The sequence below is a fragment of the Dendronephthya gigantea genome, unplaced genomic scaffold (assembly GCF_004324835.1).
Source record: "Dendronephthya gigantea isolate DGI-Jeju-01 unplaced genomic scaffold, DenGig_1.0 000078F, whole genome shotgun sequence".
Classification (NCBI taxonomy): Eukaryota; Metazoa; Cnidaria; class Anthozoa; order Malacalcyonacea; family Nephtheidae; genus Dendronephthya; species Dendronephthya gigantea.
Genome location: NW_021163088.1, coordinates 923,906 through 949,385, shown reverse-complemented (window position 1 = coordinate 949,385; position 25,480 = coordinate 923,906). Strand labels below are relative to the sequence as shown.

At 37.9% G+C, this 25,480-nt stretch overlaps 5 protein-coding genes across 5 annotated transcripts; 3 read left to right on the top strand and 2 right to left on the bottom strand.

Annotated features, from left to right (window-relative positions):
* Positions 1 to 2,851: 2,851 nt before the first annotated feature.
* LOC114532163 lies at positions 2,852 to 4,168 on the top strand. Its single transcript, XM_028553741.1, has 2 exons — positions 2,852 to 3,251; positions 3,357 to 4,168. Exons 1-2 carry the CDS (start codon positions 2,852 to 2,854, stop codon positions 4,166 to 4,168), a joined length of 1,212 nt encoding a protein of 403 aa, XP_028409542.1.
* A 1,385-nt stretch (positions 4,169 to 5,553) lies between these two features.
* Positions 5,554 to 6,585, top strand: LOC114532162. Its single transcript, XM_028553740.1, has one exon. The coding sequence runs from the start codon at positions 5,554 to 5,556 to the stop codon at positions 6,583 to 6,585; it is 1,032 nt and encodes a 343-aa protein (XP_028409541.1).
* Positions 6,586 to 8,075: 1,490 nt separating this feature from the next.
* Positions 8,076 to 9,008, bottom strand: LOC114532161. Its single transcript, XM_028553739.1, has one exon. The coding sequence runs from the start codon at positions 9,006 to 9,008 to the stop codon at positions 8,076 to 8,078; it is 933 nt and encodes a 310-aa protein (XP_028409540.1).
* Positions 9,009 to 13,714: 4,706 nt separating this feature from the next.
* LOC114532176 (ubiquinone/menaquinone biosynthesis C-methyltransferase UbiE-like) lies at positions 13,715 to 14,894 on the bottom strand. The gene has a single exon (XM_028553753.1). The coding sequence runs from the start codon at positions 14,804 to 14,806 to the stop codon at positions 13,952 to 13,954; it is 855 nt and encodes a 284-aa protein (XP_028409554.1). The 5' UTR covers positions 14,807 to 14,894; the 3' UTR covers positions 13,715 to 13,951.
* A 6,498-nt stretch (positions 14,895 to 21,392) lies between these two features.
* Positions 21,393 to 22,124, top strand: LOC114532160 (ubiquinone/menaquinone biosynthesis C-methyltransferase UbiE-like). The gene has a single exon (XM_028553738.1). The coding sequence runs from the start codon at positions 21,393 to 21,395 to the stop codon at positions 22,122 to 22,124; it is 732 nt and encodes a 243-aa protein (XP_028409539.1).
* The last annotated feature ends 3,356 nt before the right edge of the window (positions 22,125 to 25,480 follow it).

Sequence of the window (25,480 nt, the reverse complement as noted above, 5' to 3'; positions counted from 1 at the left end):
GTATCTTTGTATTAAGGTTAAAAACGTTTAGTTTGCTTGTTGAATAAAACGATAGACTGGCTTTCTATTTTCAACTTATCCACCGTTTAAACTAAACGGGCTTGATACAACCGGCTCCAGGTCTTTAAGCAGAGGATTTGCCGAAAGCGTAAGGATTCAAAGTGGCTCACTGATTTGAACGTACGAAGCTTAGTAAACAAACTAGACGACATTAGGCATCTCGTGAGAAGTAAGTCAGTCGTTCGATATTTTCTCAGTGTCAGAGACATGGCTTAATCTCACTAGATTGGATACTGAAGTTGACATTTCTGGCTACACGTTAGTAAGACAAGTCCGTAAAGGCAAGCGAGGTGGTAGAACAGCGATTTTTGTTCGAGATGGCATTCCCTACACTACAGCTAGACACCTATCAGACTTGGTTGACGAGGTAAATGAAAATCTCTGGATTGAAATAAACCGTTCTAAAGGCAAAACGTTAAATCTTTTGTTGTGTGTATAGAGCGCCAGACTATTGCTGTGGCTCTTTGATCGGCTATAAGTTTAACACATCACTGGCAACATTGCCTGCAGACTCTGAAGTTATAATTTTGGAAGATTTTAATGTCGATTTTTCAGCTGAGAAGAATACTGCCGCGTGTAAAGCGAGACAGAAGCTACAAAGATTTGTAAGCGTTAATGATTTTGAACAATTTATCAAAACTCCCACTAGAATTTGTAACCAGACGAGAACCCTGATTGGTTTAGTTTTTTTCAATAATAGTCATCGTGTTGTGAAAGCTACGGAGCCCTGTAAGGGCCATGGTAATTATTATCTTTTCTTTTCTATTTTCCGACTTTTTTTTGAAATTCTGACTTTTTTTCAAATTCCGACTTTTTTTTCAAATTCCGACTTTTTTTCAAATTCCGACTTTTTTTTTCGAAATCCGACTTTTTTTTTCGAAAACCGACTTTTTTTTCGAATTCCGACTTTTTTTCAAATTCCGACTTTTTTTTGAATTCCGACTTTTTTTTCAAATTCCGACTTTTTTTTTCAAATTTCGACTTTTTTTTTCAAATTCCGACTTTTTTTCCCGAGTATAATGTCTAGATAAATTTGTCACTTTCAAGATGGACGACAACAAAAACACTACTGTGACTCAACTGAGCGAAGCTAACGAGGTATTTTAAACTGATTTTGTTTTGTATATTATAACAATTAAACAAGAGAATGCCAAAAGAAATCCTTAAGTTATCTGGGGTACATATTATGATTTTACACGAACAATAAGAGATTATTTATTTGTCTTCGATTTTATTTTATGAACCTAGGTATATAAACATTATCTGTTGTTTAACTAAGCCTTGGTCTTTCTATTTATAGGTGAAACTATTCCTCCTTTCAATTGGGGTGGCCCAAGATGTGGCACAAAAGTTTGAGGATGAAAATGTTAGTTTTCAGTGTATATTGATCTTTATTAGTCTAATAATACTAATATTCTGAATAGTATAAGCTGTGTATTTGCCTATATTGACTGTTTTTAGAGAGTCAGTGTTTTTGAATTAAGTGGTGTAAACATATGCAGTATAGAGACAGATGCTCTTTCATTTTAGCTTTAGGAACTTTGTTAGTGTGAGAGTGCACTTAGTGATAAAGTCAGCAAATAAGCTCAACAACAGGCGGCCGAACATGCCACTAGACAGCCAAAACATTAGACATGACATTAGAAATGACGCCATACTTAGCCAATGACGGAGAAAATAAAAGTAATTGGATTTATGCCCAAAGACAATATATGACATCGTGATGAACTTTGAGTGAATATTCAATATTTCAATAATATTTAAGTGTATTTGCTGTTTATTTTCCAACTGCCTATTGATAAGACGTTAAATAAGCGAACAATATATACCAATCTCAATAATATTTACAAAGATCGGCATAGGAGTTTATTATTTGGGTGAAATATGCGTGCGACAAATGGTGCACTGCCTCACAGAGACTCGCAGCAGTAAACTGTATCTCATTTTTATATGCTGGTCATTCCTCTCCTCTTTACGCTGTAATCCTGTGTAATATTAAACTTCTTTTGTGATTTTTGGTTTAAAACAACAACTGTTTTTATCAGGTTCACGAAGTAACTGGATATATTAGAATATTTGTTTTCTAATAGGAATTTTATGCATATTTTAAACATTTTTGACTTTGAAAGTTAACTATTAATAAAGCAGCTGGGAGAAAATCGTTACCCCCAGCCAAATTAACCCAACTACGAATTGATTGTCTTGATGTGCGCGCATTATATTATTAATATTCTGCCCAGCAAACAAGATTGCAGAAAATGCGACCCTTCAGTCCAAATGTCGAGAATGTACTATCTTTATCTTTAGTAATCTCTAGAGGAAGGCATAAATTAATTTTTGAAACGCGTTATTTCATACAGTAAAACAATAAAAACCATAGTGGAAAACATCAAACCCAAAGTCGTACCTGGGGCCTGCTGATAAGGGCGAAGGCCCTAATAAATGCTGATCAAAATACTCTCAGATCTTGGGAGTATTTTTGAATCTCATTAGATTTTAGGTTGCTATACCCCCCTGATAGCCATCATAATGTTTAGTGGATTCAAAAAATACCCCCAAAATCTGGGAGTATTTGATCAGCATTTACCAGGGCCTTCGGCCTCAGCAGCAGGACCTGGGTACGAGGTTGTATCAGACCTCGGTCTTGCTGTATTGACCTCGCATTCGATCAGTCGATACTGCAAGACCTCAGTTTGATATTTTCGTGCACACGGCCCTCACTTTCGGCCATGCAGTATATCGTTAATATAATGTACATTTCAACTTATTTTAGATGATGCACGTTGCCATAATGAATGCGTCAGACGAACAATTAAAAAATGACCTTGGGCTAATCAAACTTGGCGACCGATTATCCTTGCGGTCATTCTGTGAAAATCAACATGGAAAGACAGGGGCGTGTTCTAAGGCAGAAATCGATTCGAGGAAAAAACGATTATTAGAAGAGCTTGCAAAGAAACGCAATAAAAAGCAACATACTGCACAGTCAGCCCAAAAGGGAAAAACTGTCGTAACAAAAAGCACACGAAAAGTCGAACTTGCCTGGCTCCATTGTCCTAAGGGAAGTGAAAGTTTCAAATTGGTTAAGATGAAAGAAGGGGGTGGAATACGTCTTGTAGACATCCTAAAATCGGCAAACAAAACCGAAATCATCAAAATTGCTAGGGAACTGTTCTTCTCTGATGGAAAATGTAGTTTTGGATGTGCCAATGAAATGAAATTTGATTTGTTGAATTTCAAGAAAGAAAATGTAAACACAATACTATTAGGTGATGGTCAAGTTCCATTTACTCTAGGGTTGTACATTGACTATTTTAAGCTGTCAAAGGTGAGGCTGTATCTGTCAACGATGATAAATGAAGAACACGATGATGACATTGACAGTGACAATAATTCTGAAATTTCTGACAGTGTTCTGGAACATTCAGTCCTGGATGACGAACCAGTTCCAGTTGTTTCAGATGAACAGGAGAATGCAGCGCCACATTTGCTTAACACGGATGACAGTTTGATTGGTACATCAAAAGAACGGGAACAACTAAAAAACCTTATTGATAAAGCATATGAAGAGTCTTTGTTGGCTGATCAAAACAAATCACTCCAAACATTGAGAAAAGGTATCCCACGCCCAGTTGATATTCACCAGACGGACGATTCTCTGGATGAATTAAGAGAGGTCCGAACAGGACGATTGTCTGAGGAACCAGATGTTTCTGACCCTCATTATATTGTATCAGTAAGACATCTATCACTTGGAGTAGTAACACGTTTGTTCTCGCTCACAGATATGATGTTTTCTGTATATGACTGGATAGGGTCGTTACATAAGTCACCAAAGTATTTTCAGTTATGTAACTATTCAGGAGGTTGTTTGTCTCCACAAGAAAGTGTCAAAATTGCTGACAGATGTATGTTAGTGATGGTCGAGAGTGAGTACCCTGTGCCCTTTTCTCCAGATGAAGAGTTAATTCCTAAAGGTTTCGGACCACTCAGCAGCAGTCCCCCTGGTAACGCCATTGTGATAGATCCCATCCCAGAAAAATGCCCAACAACCATAATGGTGGATGATGAAAGTGACATCGAGGGCCATTGCGACAACTCAATGTAAGTACTATACCAGGCCGCCGAGAGGTTTAGTGGGGCCCGAGGCAAGAACTTCGTGGGGGTCCTTCCCTTTCGCGTTAAAAGGTGAAAGAGCCGAATCTTTATACTAGGGAAAATTTTTGTGAAATTTGAGGCGCTAGATCGTCAGAATTGGCTTTTTTTGCGCACTTTCCCACATCAGTGTTGGGTCGTTTTGGGGCCCTTCAGTTGGGGGCCAGGGGCAAATTGCCCCTCCCCCTGTCCGCCCCCCTCTCGGCGGGCCTCGTACTATATGACTGCGCTGAAGCTGACTGAAATTTATGAAAATTAATGAATGACTAGTAAAACCGCTACTGCTTTCCGTTGTACCAGGTATACACGGAAGAGAATCAAGCATAAATCATTCGTTTTCGATTATTCTTTTTTTACTCTTTTCATAGAGAGACAGATTCACGTGTAAAGAACAAGGTAAATTATTTTAGAAAATTAGAACATTTTTCCAAATATCATAGACATGCAGTTGTCCGTGTTGTAAGTGAAAATAACGCTATTTGTTATACTATTGAAAATCAACTCTCTTTTGGACTTAAGTTGTGTCCGCATGCATAACTAATTATTCTACATATTGTCCACGAAAGACAGCTTTGACAAATACATAATTAATTGCTTTTTGTTTAGCATCGCGCAGAAGTAAAAAAAAATGCGATTTTCACTTCGTCACATTTTTTTCTCCATATGGAACGAAAACGTGTCATTGATCTGTATTATTCTCCAATATGTACTCCAGTTTACCATATAATTGACGCACAGCAGCATACTGAGGTTGCATTAACTTTTTTTTAAGACACCCTGTACATTTTCGGTTTTCCATTCGTCATACGAATTGCGTCATTAATCTTTCTGTTGTTCCATTTATAATCTTTTAGCAAATATTTAATAGAGCTTTTCTTTCTAGCGTAAGTGAAGGTACATGGCTAGCTATGGGTGATACACTAACTCATTGGACCTTATTTGTTCAAGCCATTATGGCACTATGAGTAGTTTGCAATTCCCGCCATCTTGGTCGATTTTTCAAAACACGTGCACGAATCATATTTTTCATCATTGCTGTGTTTCAAACAGGCACTTTCCAACTGTCATACTATGGACATGGTAAGCAGTTACAAAATAAACAAGGAAAAAGTAAATTAACTCCGTTTGTTCTCTTTAACTGTGGAAGTGAACTTTGTAGAATCAACCAAGACGGCACCTAATGACAGATTATGACGTCTTATGCAAACGGAGAATTCCCTTGTGAGAGCTTAGTTAACAGAAGATTTACTATGTATTATTTTGTAATGTACTAAATTTTACTTGCCTTTTATGTGTTAGGGCGGTTTAATACAGAAGCGAGAACAAGCTTTTGAAATAATGGAATCAGCACCTACTATCACGATTGAGAGAAACAACATTGTACCTACATTACTTGATGTTTACAAGTCCAACTTTCTTTCAATGAAGTTTGTTAAGTTTATTATCCAGGATGAGTTAGCTCAAGATCTGGATGGTGTAAAGCGGGAAATATATTCCATCTTTTGGGATGATATCACAAACCAGTATTTTGAAGGAGGAAAGAGTCTTGTTCCACGAGTTGGTCCCGATGTGACGGATGAATTGTGTAAAATACTTGGAAGAGCTCTTATTCATTCCTTTCTGATCACTGGCATATGGCCAATTCAGATTTCGAAATTGTTTTCCATTGTAGTGTTAGGAGGAGAAGAATCCCTTACAGACGACGATTTTTTGGATGCATTTTTGGACTACGTCCTCGAGTTTGAAGCGGTAGTCTTGCAGAATGCTTTAACCGAAGCTGAAAGCGGGGTAATGAAAGCTACAACACAGCACCAAGTTTTGGAAGTTCTTTCGCCCTTTGGTCTGCGAATGTTGCCCACACATAGTAACATCAAATCTATACTGGTCAACATAGCCAAGTGCGAATTGGTGCAGAAGGTCAATCGTTCAATCAACAAATTCCGAGAAGGTATACAAGATATGGATGCTCAGATTCTTGCTGATGTAGATAAAGAAGACGTTCTTCAAATGTATGATGAACTTCCTCCCACTCCAACAAAGGTGTTGTCCTTGATAAAAGCTGATGTAGATGGCGTATTAACCAAGTCACAAGAGGAAGTGTTTTGCCACCTAAAGCGATACGTGAATGCCGCTGATACAGCTACACTGAAACGGTTTATCCGTTTTGTTACTGGCAGCAGTTTCCTGGTAGCTAAGGAAATCAAGGTGATATTTCATCTCAGTATAGCACGCCTGCCTTGTTTAGTTGCTCACACGTGTGGATGCACAGTCGATCTACCAGTTGGAAGTTACACCGGTTTTCTTGATTTCAAAACTCAGCTGGACAACATTTTATGTAATCCAGAATCCTGGAAATTTAGGCTAGTGTAAATGCAATTTCGTTTATTGCAGGTTTGGTCCTGCAACCATTACTACTACTAGTTTGCTTGTTGGTCTTAAAAAAGGCAGGGTTTTAGAACGAATTTCCTATGGAAGACTTTATTCGTTGTTGTGTTAGGAATTTCATAGGTCCATTCAAAACACACATATATGCATGGTTAATGAAAGACAACAAAGAGCTTTACTTTCATTCCTTAATCGTTAACTAAGTGTGCTATTGTACATTATTAACCACTTGATCATGTGTGTTTTGCTTGGTAGCCAATAGAGATAGAATAGATTACGTAAGTGCATGTATACGTTGACAGTTGATATTTATACGAGTTCTTACATGTGACATTAAATTTAAGGCAAGAGAACCTAAGAAGAGGTATAAGCTACTTGTCACAACCTCACACTCATAACTTACTCCATGTAATTTAATATTTTGTTTGTTATTCAATTTAAAGTTTCAAAAAATTATTTTAAAATAACACCGAAATTTAATTTTCTGTTCGATTTGTAAGCAATAAGTGGAATTCATCCTCAGTTCATGTTGAGTTAAAAAGAATGCACGGTAGCATTTCACATACAGTACCTAATTGAAAAGTTTCCAAGAGTTACTGCTTAAGTGTTTAATCCTAAGAAAACCACCGCAACTCAAGAAAGAAAATCCTTACGTGTTTAAAAGTCTTACGTGTTTTTTTTCGTGATTCGGTAAAATACATTTTGAACGTCCGTGATTCGTGATGCGTCACTTTTTCAGGCCGTGAACCGTGTCAGATACCCCACGCTGTACGACCCTCGAATAAGGCTTTTCGTATACATCTGCCTGCTGCCTGTAAAATGGCCATTTTGAGGCAAAACTATACAACGAAGTTAAGAATTCAGACGAGTCGTTTTTGCCGAGTGCAAGCTTAAAATCTTTTGTGCAATAGATATTTTGTTAGATATTTATATGTAAACCAATTTCCGCGGTGTCCGGCTGCAGCAGACTTGTCAGACAATGCCATCGGACTCGCTACAAGTTGACAGCTTGTCCCAAACTTGTAACAACAACATGGAACAAGCAGTGCGAACACAACTTGCTGACAACTTGTGATCAGACTTGTTACAAGTTGTGCCTTTTTACGTGTTATATGTGCCCGTTCTGTGCCTGGGGGAGAAAGAGGACCTGAATGATCAAACCTGGCTTTCGTATAGCAAAAAGCCGTATAATGAAGTCATTAAATTTAAGCAATAATGATGTAGATGATAATTTGAAAACCCTTAATCTAGAAATTAGAAAATATCAATTTCCTTTAATTTATGCGATGAAATATCAATTAAATAGCCTATACACAGCCTGAATTCTCGTTAATGAGAGTTCGCTGGCAAAGCGAACGTAGTGGCAAACAGCCTTTAAAGGACCACAATCATACATTATTCTGATTAGACCTTCTTGAAACCAAAACTCGGTAATTTTTTTTTCGTTGAACCACCACGTCATTACTGTTCGAATGTCATATGTTTTCAATTTGATGTAGTAGCTCTACATAGAGCTCTTCTGCCTCTTCAACAGTTGTTGGCATTTGTAGTCTATTTTCACTCATGATGATTGTGGCCAACTCGTTAAACTCATGTTCGCAGCCATTTGGTGGATTTTGCACACAACACATTTCTTCTGCAACATTAATATCTGCGTCAAATGCTCTTGTTGTGTAATCTCGGGTTTCATTTACCTCAGGAAGAAAATACAAAGTATCCGGTCTGCCAGATGGGGATTCTGCGTTAGAACTAGGTCTTATACAATGGACATTCCAGTGACTCGCAATCTTATACAGTTCATCTTTAATAATGTTATAGTAACAAAACTTAAGGCACTCCTCGTCAATTATTTGCCCTTCACGATATACACCAGTATCTCTGAGATCTTTAAAATAATTTATCCACCAGTTAGCACCGGCTCGTCGCAACTGGGACCACCATGCTTCAATTCTCTGATTTGACGTTGACTTGCCGTACATAAAACTTTTGTCCCCAGAAAAGCTATCATTAGCAGAAGACCTGAAAAATCTCTGCATTGCGGCAATATGCACGTTTTCGGTCCCATAGTCTGACCGGACTATACGGGGGGCACCACCAATTTGACGAATGTAATTCAGATAATATTGTCCAACTATTCTTGGATCGTTATTGGAAGGGCCAACCTCTAACCACAGGACTCGCCTGCTGTAGCCATCCAGGGCACCATGTATGCAAAACCCAAATGGCTTGAGCTTATCATAGCCATCAATGTGCCATATGTAATTTGGCCCTTTAACCTTGTACTGCCGTCTCTTTAGTCGGTGTCTCAAAGGAGTATCAACCCCTTCTGGATCAACAATCCTTAGAATCTTACGGACTGTCTCCCTGTCTACAACTAGTTGATGGTCAACCTTTAATCGTTGGTGCATTGCTCTGTAGCCTGTAGCAATCCCATAGACTTCAGTACTCTTTTCAATTGACGAAGGCTTAGTACAACTCCGTGAAACTTCGAAAGAAAAGCCAAAATTTCTTCATAGGGGAAACCAAGATTAAAGTATTTTTTAATAAAATTTTCTCTTGAACCATCGCCACTTTCAGAAAGTGGAAGATATTCATGAAGATTAATGGCAAAACATGCCGTCGTGATAATAATTAAGTAGATTAAACAAACAAAACACAAGAGACGAACGGCCATGTTGCTACGATAAATAACGAGGAAGTTCCAATTTTAAAAAGTCGGAATTTGGAAAAAAAAGTCGGAATTTGAAAAAAAAGTCGGAATTTGAAAAAAAGTCGGGATTCAAAAAAAAAGTCGGAGTTTGAAAAAAAGTCGGAATTTGAAAAAAAGGCGGAATTTGAAAAAAAAGTCGGATTTTGAAAAAAAAAGTCGGAAAATAGAAAAAAACAGACACGTTGGTCATATTCGGCAAATTTTCTCCCGGTAAAGAGGGCTCAGTTTTTCAGCGGTCTTCGCATAAAAAATTAAAAGCTTTTCGTTTTACGCCTTGCTCTCAATTTTATGTAAGTTGTCCGCTGACAATATGAGCCTGCACGAGTGGGAGAAACTTAGCTAAGTTGGACCAGCGTGAGATGATAATTACCATGGCCCTTACAGGGCTCCGTAGAAAGCCTATTATACCAATGTTTGAAGTCTGGAGGAAACTGGCTATTTTGTTTTTGGATATAGGCTAGGCCCTGTGAGAGCTCGTGGATCTGAGCTTCTCAACATCCATTTTTTGAGCTGAAGGATGAAGTTTAAAATGTGTTTCAGGAAGTTGGCTTTTTCAATGTTGTTGTACGAAAATTAATTCAAATACTAAATGTGGGATCTTTACGGACTTGAATAGAGCTTGAAAAATTTGTTTATAAGTTCTACAGCCTTTTTTGATATAATTAAATAGTTTCGAAAATACGTCGGTTTGGGGGACTGGGACTCAGGAATGATTTGCAAACACGCCGTCTTTTATAATGTAAACATGAAGAGTTTCATTGGCGATATAGTTTGCGCTTTTCAAGAAAAAAATGCGGGAACGGTAGCGTATGGCTGTAGCAACTGGGCGAGTTTTTCTCAAAATATTTTACGTTATTGGAAGATCGAAGTAAAATTACAATTTATTATATTATGTTTGACAAGAACTCGGTTCCTGAGTCTCAGGCCCCCGAGCACGACGGAAATTTAGGCAAATCGTCATGTTTAGATGTAAATATTTCCGAAATTATTTAACTATATCAAAAAGGGTTGTAGAACTTATCAGCTAACTTTTCAAGCTCTATTCAAATCCGTAAAGATCCCACAAGTGATATTTTTGGATGTTGATAATAAATAAGGTTTTGTAATCGTTCATACTATGTTTACTATTCTTCAAATGTATAATAAAACAATTATTGAACTTGGTTTTTGTGATATGGCCTTATTGGCCTTCGGCTCGGTTGATAACGCTTACCTCGAACTTGATAACTCTGCATATCACAAAAACCTCATCCAATAATTGTTTAATGTCTTGTAGGTGGCAAGACATTGGGAATTATCTCTAGGTTTTTAGCTAATAACAATCGAGATTGCATTAGTAATGCATAATATTCGGCTCGGCTGATAAAGCTTACCTCGACCTTGATAACTCTTCGTATCACAAAAACCTCATCCAACTGGAAATACATGCGTGCAGCAACCCCTCGCCATTTTAAACGAAGCAAAATATTTCGTGCGCTACCCAGACCTAACTTTCTACGCTAATATTATGAAATAACTCGTGCAAATTTTTCGGAAACAAAGACAGTCGTAAAGGTGAACAGAAATCACCTGTTTGCCTGCTGCATTACGTTGCCGCTTAAATGAGCGTTAAACTTTTCTATAGCTAAACCTTCAAAACATCAAAACAGCACAAATATTTATAATAACCATACAAGCACTAAACGTCGAATGTTGTTTTTCGATTATTTATTTTACTCAATGATTTTAGCGACTATATAAGCTGCAAAGTTATATTTGTTTTATCAAAACTCTGAAGTACACTTTTGAGAATTCTTTCTAAAGTTTAAGCGATGATGTAAAGCCTTAAACGGTCGGTTAGCTCCTTGTAAAACGACATACCAAGCTCGTACTTGTCAAAAAAACAATGCATTTTTACAGCAAACACTGAATAAGCAAAATATATAGACACCTATACCACTTCAAAGATTATAAACTTCGAGTCGTTCCTATTTCACCAACTGTTTCTGTGCTGTGATGATCTTTAAATATTTTATTATTGTTTTAATATTTGACTCCATGATTTCATTTTATATTTTTAAAAAATAGTTTGAAAAATGACGGTTAAAATGCTGACGCTATCATGCATGCTCTCTTTTTGTCTTAGCCAATCAGCAAGTCGTAGACGACCGTTCTTTCTTCGTTCAAATTTCGCGCATGCGCACAACTACCATGACCATTGAACGTCCATGAACGTCCATGACATTTGGGCAACTTTGGATTCCGCTATGTTCTCCCGGGTTCCGGGTGTAATTCCTAATCTCCGGGCGGAATTAGTACCCTCGGCGCTCCGCGCCGGCTCGGGGATAATTGTTTACTATTTGTCCATGTAATCGCAATTTGCTGAGTTGTCCCGGTTAAGGTGGCTTGATACAGTTTTTTAGACATCAGGTGTCTTGTAGTTCTCGATGGTCCTGATTTGTGTATCAAACTTTTTGCCATGATTTTGAACATTTGCTACCAAGTAGTGCCAAGCCCCGCCGACGCAAAAATTGCGTAATCAGGTATTAAAAGCAAACATGGCAGACAGACCAAGGCGCGATTCGCGTCCGCCAAAGCGTTCAATATATGAGTCTGGCGTTTCATCGAGTGCTGAAGTTGTAAAAAAGTTTAAAAAGGATAAAATTTTGTATGAGTTAGAAGTAACAGAAGTTGATAAGGCACGGAATTTGGTGCGAATTCACTATAAAGGCTACAGTGAAAAGTATGACGAGTGGAGGCCATTCGGTGTTAAGCAAGAATCATATTTCCCCTTTGCGCGACAAGAGAGAATGCCAATACCTGACGCAGAGTCCCTCGAGCAAAAAGCGGAATTATTTAAACATAAACTGTATACCGAAGTTAAAAGGAAGCTTTATTCCGGTTGACTTACTTGCTTATACAATACACAGACTGGGACGATTTGTCTGTCGAAATTTCTGCGCCGTTTTCGTTTATAGCCGCCGCTATCTGCACAGCGACAGCAAGAATAAGGACAAAATATACCCCAAACTTCCAGGCTATTTTGACGAGCCTAAACTCGATATTTTACTAAGCAACTTAGGCTTAATATCAGAATGTTGCAAATTTCACGCTCTATTCAAATTTGGCGGAAACTATAGTCAGAGACCTGCGCAGATCGTGCTCACGTCCAATCCCCGAGTCTACGCAGCGCGCATAATAGTATACATTAGTAAAATATTGCGCAATTGATCCAAAACAACTCAAAAATGACGAGCTTTAATTAACTCCAATTGCCGTAAAAATATAATCAAAACACGACCCATAACCTATATTTTAATATTCCAATGGAAACTCATGAATAGCTGGCATGCAGAAACGGCAAGAAGCAAAAACTACAAAATTTCCTCTAATATTGCCGCAAATCTAGAGATATATGACCCCGCGTAATACGAGTAGTTTTATTGTTTTCTGAAGCAGATTTGGAAAGTTTTATGTATTTCAACGTATTTTCTTCCAAATTCAGTTATTTCTTGAGCCATTTCTCCCGTTGCTATGACAACACACGCCTATAGAACTCACTGTAAAATTAAAGTTTTTTGCAGCGCAAAACCATATGCAAATTTTCAACGTCGGTCACCAGGTGGAATAGGGAGATACAATGCTTTTTATCCTGAAATATCGAAATTCGCCATGTATACACATAATCACAGGGAAAAAGTAACTCGGCAAATTGTACCACTCCGGCTAACTGGGACAACTTGGCGCAAGTAATCGGCCCCTAAGTCATTCCAATCAAATTTTAGTGTTAATGCATGACGCAAACAACGACAAATTGCTAAATATCAATAACAACTAATATCTTGGTTATTATAACAATAATTTCATCATTCAAAAAAATAGTCCGAGTATCAATATCAGTCTATCAGATCGAACATTTGAATTCGAACTAAGCAGAGTTAATTTGGACGACAATTACATAGATAGTATAAACCTTATATTTACAGTTTTTCGATTCGGTTTCTTTGCTTTAACCAGGGGCGGATCTAGGAATTTTCGCACGTTAGTCAAAATTATCGGAAGGAAAACGGGAAGGTGGGTCAATTGCCCCCCCCCCCCCATCCTCCCGAAATTTTAAAAGTTGTTAACTTATCATCTGAACCCGAAATTTATACAAAAATTATGCGCGAAAATGTTTAAAAGTTCACTGAGCCTTCAGTTTTAATAGCAGATACATGTGTGTCGAAACAACGGGCAATAAATAAGGGGAAATTACATCCATGGAATAAAAACATGAATGTGGTCAATTTGTAAGCCTGAATAATATTCATAACAGTTACAGCATAAGCTAGTATTGTTCCAAGCTAACTTTTAATTTATCGCATGACTACCTTCGCTGACTGAATTTTACATATTTCGACCTTAGGCTTGTGTAAATTATTTTTGATTAATCGCGTGATTCATCTGACAACCCCTAGATCCGCCCCTGCCTTTAACGTCACTGAGAACAGCAAGCATTAGATTCGGTTGTTGAATTTGCAGCCATTTAAGAGAAGAATGACAAAAGGTTCAAAAAATCTTTGTTTGAGAGAAGGCCCTAAGGTATAAAATTATGTGGACACTTGTATAAAATTACACACGTATTAAAAGAAGTATTTATCGGCTAATGTTAACGTGATCTTTTCATTGTTTAATTGCGGTGATATGAAGACACGGTATAATCAATACGATACTGCCATCGTCGTGAAAAGTAGCAACTTCAGCCATAGTCTCTTTCACATAAGCTGGATCTAACTCTTCAATATCACGATGTGTTGATGCTTTGGTCCAACGCTTTAATATTTCATACGACTTGAAATTCGCTGTTAGAACGATCTGGCTGATCACGACTTCACTGAACAGACCAATTTCATAAAACAACTTTTTCATTTCATCTTTTGTCAAATAATGGGTACCAAGTACCTCGGAATGATCAGCTCGTTCCGGGCCAAACTTATCTGTGCACAAAATAACCAGTTTTCCTCCAGACTTCAAAGATTTGTAGGCTTTCTGTATGTAAATCCTCTTATGCTCGTGTGGAAACCAGTGAAACGCATTCATTGTTATATGAACGTCATAGTATGGCGAATTTTCGTTTGGGAATCCAGTCACACTATCACCAACATGAAACTGAAGATTATCAACCTCTTGATATTTCTCTTGAGCTATTTTGATTCTCTCAACATCAGGATCAATTCCCACCGTCTTACCAAAAGACCCAACAATATCAGCGATGTATTTGGTGAGATTTCCCGTACCACAGCCCATGTCAAGCACTTTGACCCCGGGGGAGAGATTCACTTCATTAATAAACTTACAACCGGCTTCGTATTGCGGTTGGTTCAGTTCGTCGTAAGCTTTTGCATCGGATTGCATGATATATTTACTGCATGTAACCAGTCGACCAGAAACTCGGGAAGAATGGAAGTATAGTAACCGGTAGGTGGAAACTAAACATCTGCATTGCATAGAATAGGCCAACAATCTGTTTCCTGCCATCTTCAGATTAGTATAAAGTTCGCGTTTTTTTAGTTTGTCAAGTAATATACCACAACGTAACACAAACGTACGATCACCACGCGATCCAGTGTCGTAGCAAGCCTGTCGATTTTTCATGCTATGCAAATTCAAGGTTATTAATTCTAATGATTCATTTCCTGAGATATTGTTTTGGCGGTCATATCTATCTCTCGAGGCCAGTGTTTAAAGAGCTTTTCAGCTTTTATGCAAATTTGAAATGGTTCAAATCACATGGTCTGAACTAGTTAAGTTTTATTGGCTAATCCATGGTTGCAACATCTCAAATGGGTTAATTTGCATGCAAGCTGAAATTATCTGTTAGTGTAGTTGGTTCTGTGCTTATACTTATGGAGTTTTGAGGAGGTATTTTGTTGTTAGTACTGAAATATTGTTAAAAGAATTTGGTTTTTTTTTTTTTAAATTATGGTAGAAAGGCTTCGTTCATTTACGTGTGCCACTGGTATTATTCGTCGCGTCTTCGTTCTACCGCTTTGAGCAACGCGTACGTTTAGTAGCATTTTCTTTATTAGTCAGATAGATCTGTTATAATATTTTTTTTCAGGTTTTGGACATTAAGACAAAGGGGCGCACGCAGATCAACCACAAAAGGAAAGGACAGTGACTCATTCACCATTCACACTGTGGCACAACCCTAATTCCATACTTCTTGAGGTTCTTAAGGCACGCAAGCAGTCTATATGAATAATATAAAAAATAGCCATTACCCCCCTCCTTCTTCTCCACGCCCCTGAAATAAAGTGTATGGGGCGCTATTTCCATGATATATATTACTGCATAGCATTTCTGGTCAAGCTCAAAGATCACTTATGACAACGTTCTATGCCGTGTTTTCTATGACGCTTGTCGCTCCTGATTTTAAATTAGCGATTCGTTATATTCCGGAATGTTCTGGTTGACTGGTTTACTGACAATTTTCAGTTGTGTTGCACAAGACAATCATGGAATCCGATGCAAAGCATATAAGAAGAACTCAACCAACCGCAATACGAAGCTGGTTGTAAGTTTATTGATGAAGTGAATCTCTCCCCCGTGGTCGAAGTGCGTGATATGGGCTGTGGTACGGGAAATCTACGGCATGCACGAGTGAGGAATTACAACCTGAAGGCAGGTTTTGATCTGAAATAATTGTACCCAAATCCATGGGAGTATTAGGGTACTGGTTACATGGTGTCTTTTCAGCCCGCGTTGAGTTTCAGCCGGAAAACCGGGGCCAGAGTATTTTTCAATTACATGGCAAGTTTCAGCCCGGGCTGTGTTTGTAAAAGCTGGTAGTAGACCTACTGTATTTCGATTCTTCGAGCGCTTTAAATCCCGAATGACAATAACTTGACCCTTAAGAGACCATGACTGCACATAAAAGTGAAATACACAAACGAAAAAGCATTGTGAAAGCAAATTTTTCTGTACGCGATTTTTTTAGAATTTTATAGCAACCCCGGGAAAACACTCCATGTAATCTGCCCACTGAGCTATATTAAATTCCTGGAGGACCGGCTCGCGTTCAAATCGTCGGTCGCCAAAAAGATGGCGGATTTTGAGCTTTGCTGACGCCACATGGTTCCTTTTGCTCATGGTAGTTACCACTGACATACCGCGATACAAGGTGAAAAACTGTGTCCATCTCCCTTCTGGTTTTTATGAATATATTTTCGGCTTTCGGTATATATTTTTTGTATTTCATATAAAAAAGATAGAAATGTTCCTCTTTTTCACTCTTTAACAAATGGAAAGGCGACGTATAACTTTGTGCTCTACGTCTGACGTTGTGAATGTCTTAACTCACTTATCGGGAGGGTGAATTTTCTCATTTTGCTGTTATTTTATAGGCTTTATTATAGCATCCAGGTAAGCCGGTTTTTCTAACAATTTTGTTTTTTGCCTTTGGACTTTAGTATAAACTGATTACCAAAGGGTCTGAGCGAATAAATCCATCAAAACGTATGGTACAAACAGCAAATATACTAGTTTCGACCTTTGGTACATTACAGTGCAATTTTATGTACCCAAACTTTATCATTTTTCTTGACTTGTTGTCTGGGGAAGAAATTAAATTTCTGGCAGTGTCAATCTTTTGAGTTTGGTCTATGTTGTTTTCATGATAGCAAATATCAATGTTAATAGGTAAACCTTTCCTCAGTGAGTTGACTACAAGATCCCATTATCAGTTACCATAGTCTGACTGAGAAAAGTGCAGAGTGTGTGCTGATAAAAAAGTAATTTTCGCTGCAAACAGTGTAAAATTTCAATCTCTGATAGTGCAACATCTGCAACGAAACTTGGACCTTCAGTGCAATAATCAATGAACTCAAGATCAAGCCCGTTTAGTTTAAATCATGTTTGTAAGTCAAAATTAAATGACACTCTTACGACTCTATTGAATGAGTCAACTTGAATATTATGCATAATGCACTGTATATGTAGTTGGACATGCGTTCTATTTTGAACTTAACGATCTGACCGTTTTTGCCGCGTCTACACGGGCCATTTTTATCAAACGATGCTGTCTTTTTAACGTATTTTACTGTGTCAATTATGTACGCAGGTCTATAAATGGATGAGATAGATGAGCATCTGCTCATGAGCAGTTACGAGCATATGCTCATCTGCTCATCGCACAAAATTTGAAACCGATATTTTGCCTACTATTAAGTACACACTTGAAACAATAAGAGAACATTTCATCGTCACGAGAACAGTCATCACGAAAAAAGGTATTGGCAATAATTTTTTTATTCTTGCTTTCAGTTATGTTCGACCTCCTGATTATGAATAATTATGTGATTATTTTTTATCCAAACTGTTTTGTTCTCGAGTTATTTCATTATTTATATTCAATTCGTCCGCTATCTTGGACCGATTTTCAAAAAAATTCTCTTTTGGTAACTTGACCCTTGTCAGTAGACTTGCTACAAGTCAACTCTATAACACACACGCGAGCTTGGAAGACTCTTCCGCGCGTTCCCTTCCCTCACTTTTGCGACCTCGCTACGCCCGGTCGCTCAAGCTCGCGTGTGGGTTTAAAGAGTGGACTTGTAGCAAGTCTACCTTGTCAACTGCAGTGGAGATCAAAACAACAAATATATTTTATTCGCGCAAATCGCGATGTCGTAGCTCTTTTAAGGGATTTCACGCTTTCAATTACTTGAATGAAAAATAACCATGATAAACAAGTAGAAGAGGTATTGACCTATCAATTTGAAACCAAACCAGGTTTGAAGCCAAGCAATATCATTGCGTAGAGTGATTCGATGATAGTCAATCGTCTGATGCGGAAGTCGACTATGCGTTTTAGGCTAAAAATGATTTTGTCTAGAGAGTCTGAATGCTATTGAATCATTATTACGTTGGCACAAAAAAGCGTTGGAATATGAATTTCGGTAAACCGTATTCGTGATGATTGGTTCTTGCCAAAGACTTGCAACATTTGATGATCATGAGACTGCATGTTAATAGCAACAATCAACTTGAAAGAATTCGGAATGACTCCTTTGGCTTTGATCAAATTCCTTTGAAATGCCTGAAATGAAACTTCCCGTGACTTGGTTTTATCGTGTAAATCGCCCCACAGTTCTGGATTGACTCTAGGAGCTTTTAAAAACTCACAATTCTCCGGTCGCAAGTATTTCCGTTGAATACTCTGAAATTGCTCTTTAGCAGGTTTCTTAGTACACGAGCTGTTAATACGTTTAGCAACGCCTTTGAGAACCTTAGGACCGCATCCAGTCCTCAGAGTCCTTGAATAAATCGTGGTACGGCAACTTTGTCTCCTTGTAATATCGAAGGAAACACTGAACACGCTTGTATCGCAATAACGCAATTTATAATAATAAAACTCTATTTGTATGTTCACACGTTTACCACACAACCCAGCCAAAACACACGCTTCGCTATATCTACATATCAAGTATAGTGTTACCGGATATTGTTACTAAAGGTCAAAGGTCTATATACTACATCCTCGAGGCTTTTCCCGCTTGAGCCGTTGGTAAGACTCTCAGTCGGGTCGAAGACAGAATTTGTATCAGCTTGGGATTCTTCCTCTAGATCAATGTCAATAGGTTCCGCGTTGTTTGCTTCAGTTAACATCGCTATCTGCTTCTACATTCGCTCCATATTACGGAATAGGACATCAAATCTCGCATCATTTGAAAGCTCTGAATGAACAGGAAGATCGTTTTCATCTGTATCAACGACCCCTTGAGGTTGTCTTTCCGTCATTGTAGTTTAGAAGTCGATGAGCCTGGTTTTATGCACGCGAAAAAAAGACGTTTGGGAAGGGCTCATTGTCGTTTATATAGGGCTCGATTTGCATAACAAAGAACTTTAAGCCGTGATGGCCTGGTGAATAGTAGCGAAAAATGCATTATCATTATATGTATATCATTATATCCTGCAGTGCGGAGTATTATGCGAAGGAGAATTGAATATTACTGTAGCTTTGTATTCATGCATGAATGCATGATCGATGTTGCAAACTATTCCAATTGGCATGCAGAATTTACAACCTGAAGCCGAGTTTTGATCTGAAATAATTGTACCCAAACCCATGGGAGTATTAACATGACACTCCATGACATAACAATTATACTACGAGCACTCGAGTAGAATATGAGCTGACTTAAATTATTATCCCAGGGGCCGGTTGTTCAAAAGCAGGTTAAATTTAACCCTGGATTAGTGCTAAACCTGGGTTAAAATCCTTAACCCTAGGTTAGCTAAACCTGGGTTAAAACTGTGTTGTTCAAAGCTGGGTTAGTGGTAGGGTTAGTTAACCCAGGGTTAAAATATTTAACCTAAGATTAAATATATTTTTAGGACTAAATTGAATATAAGAACGTTTTCGATTGGTCAATAAACGAGCGTCAAAACTTTACCGGACGAAGATATATTGTTAGTCGAAAGATTATATGCCGTGAGGGCAGGGTCGAAGGGACGTTGTTCTGAACAGCAATTTCCGTGCATGGAATTTTGGAAACATTCGAAATGAAAGGCCATTTTGTATAATAAACAATGTCGATGTGAAATAAAATTAAGCAAATTATAAACAATCTATAATCTATTTTAAAATTTCAGGCATTCTTTGATTATTCAAAATTCAGGAACAAACGTAGCCTTACCACTTGCTGCAAATCAAAAGAATCGAATTTTGGCATCCGAAACAAATATTTCGATTACGATCTTTCAATTTGTACGGTTGTCTTCATTTATCGCGTATTGCATTGAAGCGAAGATAAATAAATCAATACATCAGCTGAAACCGAACGAAGTCAAACTTAAATAATTCTTTGCTGTTGAAATTATTCGTAAAACCTTTCAAAAGTGTTTAATTCATGACGAATTATACGTGTTTACGTGTTTCAGCTCCTTATTCATCCATTTTGAATCGAAGTTAACCCAGGATTAAAAAGTTAACCCACCTAGCTAGCAGGGTTAATTTTTTTATCAATTTTAACCCAGGGTTAACGCTAACCGAGCTTTGTGCAACGCAAATCAACCAAGGTTTAAAATTTAACCCTGGGTAAGGCATTTTTAACCCTGGGTTAGCGTTAACCGGCTTTTGAACAACCGGCCCCAGAGCGCGGACACAATATACTTGGACAAAGGTACGGTGTAACTGTTGCATATTAAACGCTAATGTTTGAGTGTAACGAAAAGCTTAGCCATGCAGGCCCGTTTACCTTTGCAATTTTTGCTGCAGTTTCCGGTGCGATTTTTTTCTTTTGATAGATACGAACGAGTGAATTAAGCTGATTTTGTATACGGAACTTCAAATACAAAGCATCCGTCGGATAAACTGCATTTCGCAGCGGAAATAGCCGCGCCAATTAAATGAAAACTATGCCCTTTGCACTTTGTAGGATAAATACAACATACACAAAAAATTAAAGCCAAAATAACCCGATCGGTATAAAGGTTATGTACGTAGAAGTATGTGTGCGCTCATGCATCAAGACTTTAAAATTTAAAATTAAAGAGGGCCATTCGTGAGATAAACAACGAAGCATTAAATAATCTAGCGCTAGCCGAGGTGTGCACAGGGCAAATGTCTGAACGGCGATTAAAGGTATAAGAGAAACATGAGATATGTTGAAAGAATGTCTAAAATTTGATAAAATGAAGTGATTTTTAGTCTGGTTAAGGGTCCCAAATCTATAGCTTAATGTTGTAGAAGGTCAAATGATGAACTGCAGTTAATTGATATAAACACTTGTAAAATCTTTAGCTCAGTAGCTCACGTTGCATTACATACTGAAAAATTTCGGCGGACGCATTCGTTCCGTAATTCAGACAACCCTATGTGGGTGCAAATGAGTCAGTTAAACGGCGATTAAGGTATAAGAGAAACATGGGATTGATTTGTTGTAAGAATGTTTAATATGATAAAATATACATAAACTGATTATTTTTAATCCGGTTAAGTTTCCAAATCAAGTACATGGAGACAATAGGATCTTTATCAATAACCATGTTGCATAGAAGGTCGATTGATGAAAGGCAGTTAATATAAACACTCAGTTGTATTGCACAACTGCACAAGACGATAATGGAATCCGATGCAAAAGCTTACGAAGAACTGAACCAACCGCAATACGAAGCTGGTTGTAAGTTTATTGATGAAGTGAAACTCTCCCCCGGGGTCAAAGTACTTGATATGGGCTGTGGTACGGGAAATCTCACCAAATACATCGCTAATATTGTTGGGTCATGTGGTCAGACAGTGGGAATTGATCCTGATGTTGAGAGAATCAAAATAGCTCAAGAGAAATATCATGAGGTTGATAATCTTCAGTTTCATGTTGGTGATAGTATGACTGGATTCCCAAACGATAATTCACCATACTATGACGTTCATATAACAATGAATGCGTTTCACTGGTTTCCACACGAGCATAAGAAGATGTACATACAGAAAGCCTACCAATCTTTGAAGTCTGGAGGAAAACTGGTTATTTTGTGCACAGATAAGATAGGCCCTAAACGAGCTGATCAGTCCGAGCTGCTTGGTATCCATTACATAACAAAAGATGAAATGAAAAAGCTGTTTCATGATATTGGTCTGTTCAGTGAAGTTGTGATCAGTCAGATAGTTCTAACAGCGCATTTCAAGTCGTATGAGATATTTAAGCGTTGGACCAAAGCATCAGCACATCGTGATATCGAGGAGTTAGATCCAGTTTATGTTAAAGAAGTGATGGCTCAAGTTGCTACTTTTCACGACGATGGCAGTATCGTATTGAATATACCGTGTCTTCATATCACCGCAATTAAACAATGAAATGCATGACCGCGTAAACATTGCTGATTAAATACGTTTTGACGATTGATACGATTAAATATCGAAATGAAAGATCTTATGTATAATAACGATTGTGAACCGGTCAATGTTTTGCCATAATAATAATAATAATAATAAAACTTATATAGCGCCTATACATTACTGTTCTAAGCGCTTTACAACATCTTTACAGAATTCATATGAATAAGTAAGATGCTAAATACATATTAAAAATATTAATAATGTGTATCTTAACTAGGATATCTAAAAATTTTAATTAAAACTAATGTCATAAGTTTGCTTAAAAAGATGAGTTTTCAAGGCAGTTTTAAAACTGTTAATATTATTAATTGCTCTAATATCCATTGGGAGCATGTTCCAGATTCTTGGTGCTGCAATTGAAAAAGCCCTGTATCCATATGTCTTTAAATTATAGCGTTGTTCTGTGAAACGCCATTTATCAGAAGAGGACCGAAGACACCTTGTCGGCTTATGGCGACATAAGAGATCATGTAGATATTTCGGTGCCATTTTATTCATTATTTTGAAGCACATTAGGTTAATCTTAAAAATTATTCTTTGTTGTACTGGTAACCAGTGAAGCTTCCTGAGAGTTGGAGTGGCTGCCGCATTCTGAACATTTTGTAGCTTATTAATTTCATACTTCGGGAGACCATAAAAGAGAGACTTGGCCAGAAATCATGGACATGGAATATATGCGGATTGCAGTAACTATTCTATGAACGCATTAGAAAACTGGCTGTAGAGTTTCCAGGCTCTGCAAAAGGCACGTAAGTCAGTGACGATGGCTGAAGATGAGATTGAATTGAATTTCTATGTTGTAGCGGCCAATTGTGCTAGCTTGTCGTTTGAACTTCGAAATCTGCAGTCGAGAAAAAATTGAGAACGATTAAATTTGGATTATCTATAAATAGATTATCTAAATTTCGTCCGTTCCATTTTTGGTAACATTTTTTTATATTATTATACCCGCGACATGACGAGCGCGAAATAGATTATTAAACTGCAAACAGGTCGGCAATCGTCCAGATTTGCAATGGAGTGCATGCAAATCCGCCAGGCTATTGACCCCTTTTTTATGCTACCATTGTATAGCAACGTTAGCGAATGTCGCGTGTTTGCACATTCCGAACATTGCCAATTTGGAATTTGGTGGCATGACTGTATTGCCATTCAATTTTTCGAGCTCATTGAATACCGAGTATAGTGTCGAGTGCAGCATCTTTCGTAGGCCTTCTTTATGTATGTGTAATTATTATGATTAATTCAAGTCCTGGACAGATGACACTGCCCACCATGGACAATTGCCACCGCCATGCGCTCTCGTGTTTCGAAAAATGGCTTCGAACGTGCTTAGGAAATTAGCTGATTCTGACTGATTATAAACATAAGCTTTAGTTTGTGTTTGTTTAAGTGTTTCTTCGCAAAATTTTGAAAATTTCTGTTCGTCCAGGCATTTATACTGGCCCTAGTATCGTACTTTCAAATTGCCATTGTTTTGGTTTGTATTCTTCAACTCGTTCCTCTTGGATGAGGTATTTGTGATATGCAGAGTTATCAAGGTTTCAGTAAGCGTTACGTCGACCTTGATAACTCTGCATATCACAAAAACCTCATCCAATAATTGTTTATTATTTATTAGTTGTATTTTTATCGTTATTTTTGCTTGTGGAGTCTTTGAAACGCTGTTAAAGATTAGCTGAAGTCTGAAGATGCCTCGTGTCTATTGTATGCATTCACTGAATATTAATAAAGCAGTGTTTACACTAGAGACCTATACCTGACCTAAGACCTAACTTAAGCAGTTAGTCCTGCAGTGTAAACGCGCTAGGACTGACCTAAGACCGACCTAGGACCGACCTAAGACCATGATTTCATGCCAAGCATTAGAGGTGGCCTGAAAACATGATATTAGGTACGTCCTAGGTAAGTCTCAGGTCAGTCTGGCGGTGTAAATACATTTACATTGACCCAAATGTGATCGAAGCTAATTTCCATGACAACAAACGTAAATTCGAGTCTTTGATGTCAGCATTTAGCGGTCTTGGAATTCTAGCGCGATTTTGCAAAAATTAGGGGGAAATTCAGAGTTGATAATTAGTTACATGGCGAATTTCGGAACTTGCCGATAAGTTATATCATATATTTTTCAATTTTGCATGAAATCGTTGTTTGCCAGTAATCCCAGTAATCACTACGTCGTATCCTTTTACGAGGCTTGTAGTTGTACGAAATAAACAAACAAAGAACTGCAAGCTTATTTTAATACCTCTTCTCCAGTACTTATGTTGATGTAATAAGTCCCGTTAGGTAACTGGTGTAAACACACCCTGTAAAACTTTGTTATAGGTACTTCTCAGGTACGGGTAAATGTCAGGTAAATGTCAGCCCCTTCGTGTAAACACGGCTTAAGTTTCCTCCAGGAAATTGACTTAAATTATTATCCCAGAGACCTAGAGCGCGGACAAAACCTACTTGGACAAAGGTGTAACTGTTGCATATTAAACGCTAATGTTTGAGTGTAACGAAAAGCTCAGCCCGACCCGTTTACTTTTGCAATTTTTGCTGCAATTTTCGGTGCGATTTTCTTCTTTTGATAGATACGAACGAGTGCACAAAGCTGAATTTGTCTACCCACAGATGACGATATTGCACTGTAATTCTGTAATTCCTCGCCAAAAATCCAAAACACAGTAAACACTTCAACTATACTTGTTTTAATTCATGACTACGGTAATAAAACGAAACTTTAACAATTATAACCAACCATACTACATGAAGTACAACCCACCAAATACACAAACTCGGAACAAAACACCAAATTGACACGTAAACCCCACTATCCCAACACACTTGACACCTGACCTCAGTGACGTAACATATTAACGCATTTTATGCACACACGTGTAATCCTTGACCCCTTTTTGATCAAGCCTTTTGAACGAATACAAGCTCGAACACAAGCTCTGCTCTTAAGCAATTCCCGAAGCAACTTTTAAAGTAAATTTACACTCGGTTTCACATCAACCCTGAGATGGCTCACCGCGTTGGTTTATCGAAGATCAACAACAGCTTTGGTAAGACACACAGTTAAATTTTACCATTTTACCTTTTACGAATACACTCTCACGCAGGTTTGATAACTTACTTTGATTCTTTATGATTCTCCTATAAACACACACTTTTGCTGACGAGTCCGCAAAAGGATGAAACGCCGCGTACGGGGATACTGATTCGCACGCTTGCCTTTCTTGTCTTCTGTTTTACTTTTCTACCTACCTCCTTACATAACCTTGATTTAAACACCACCAGTAACGCTACACAACCTATTACTA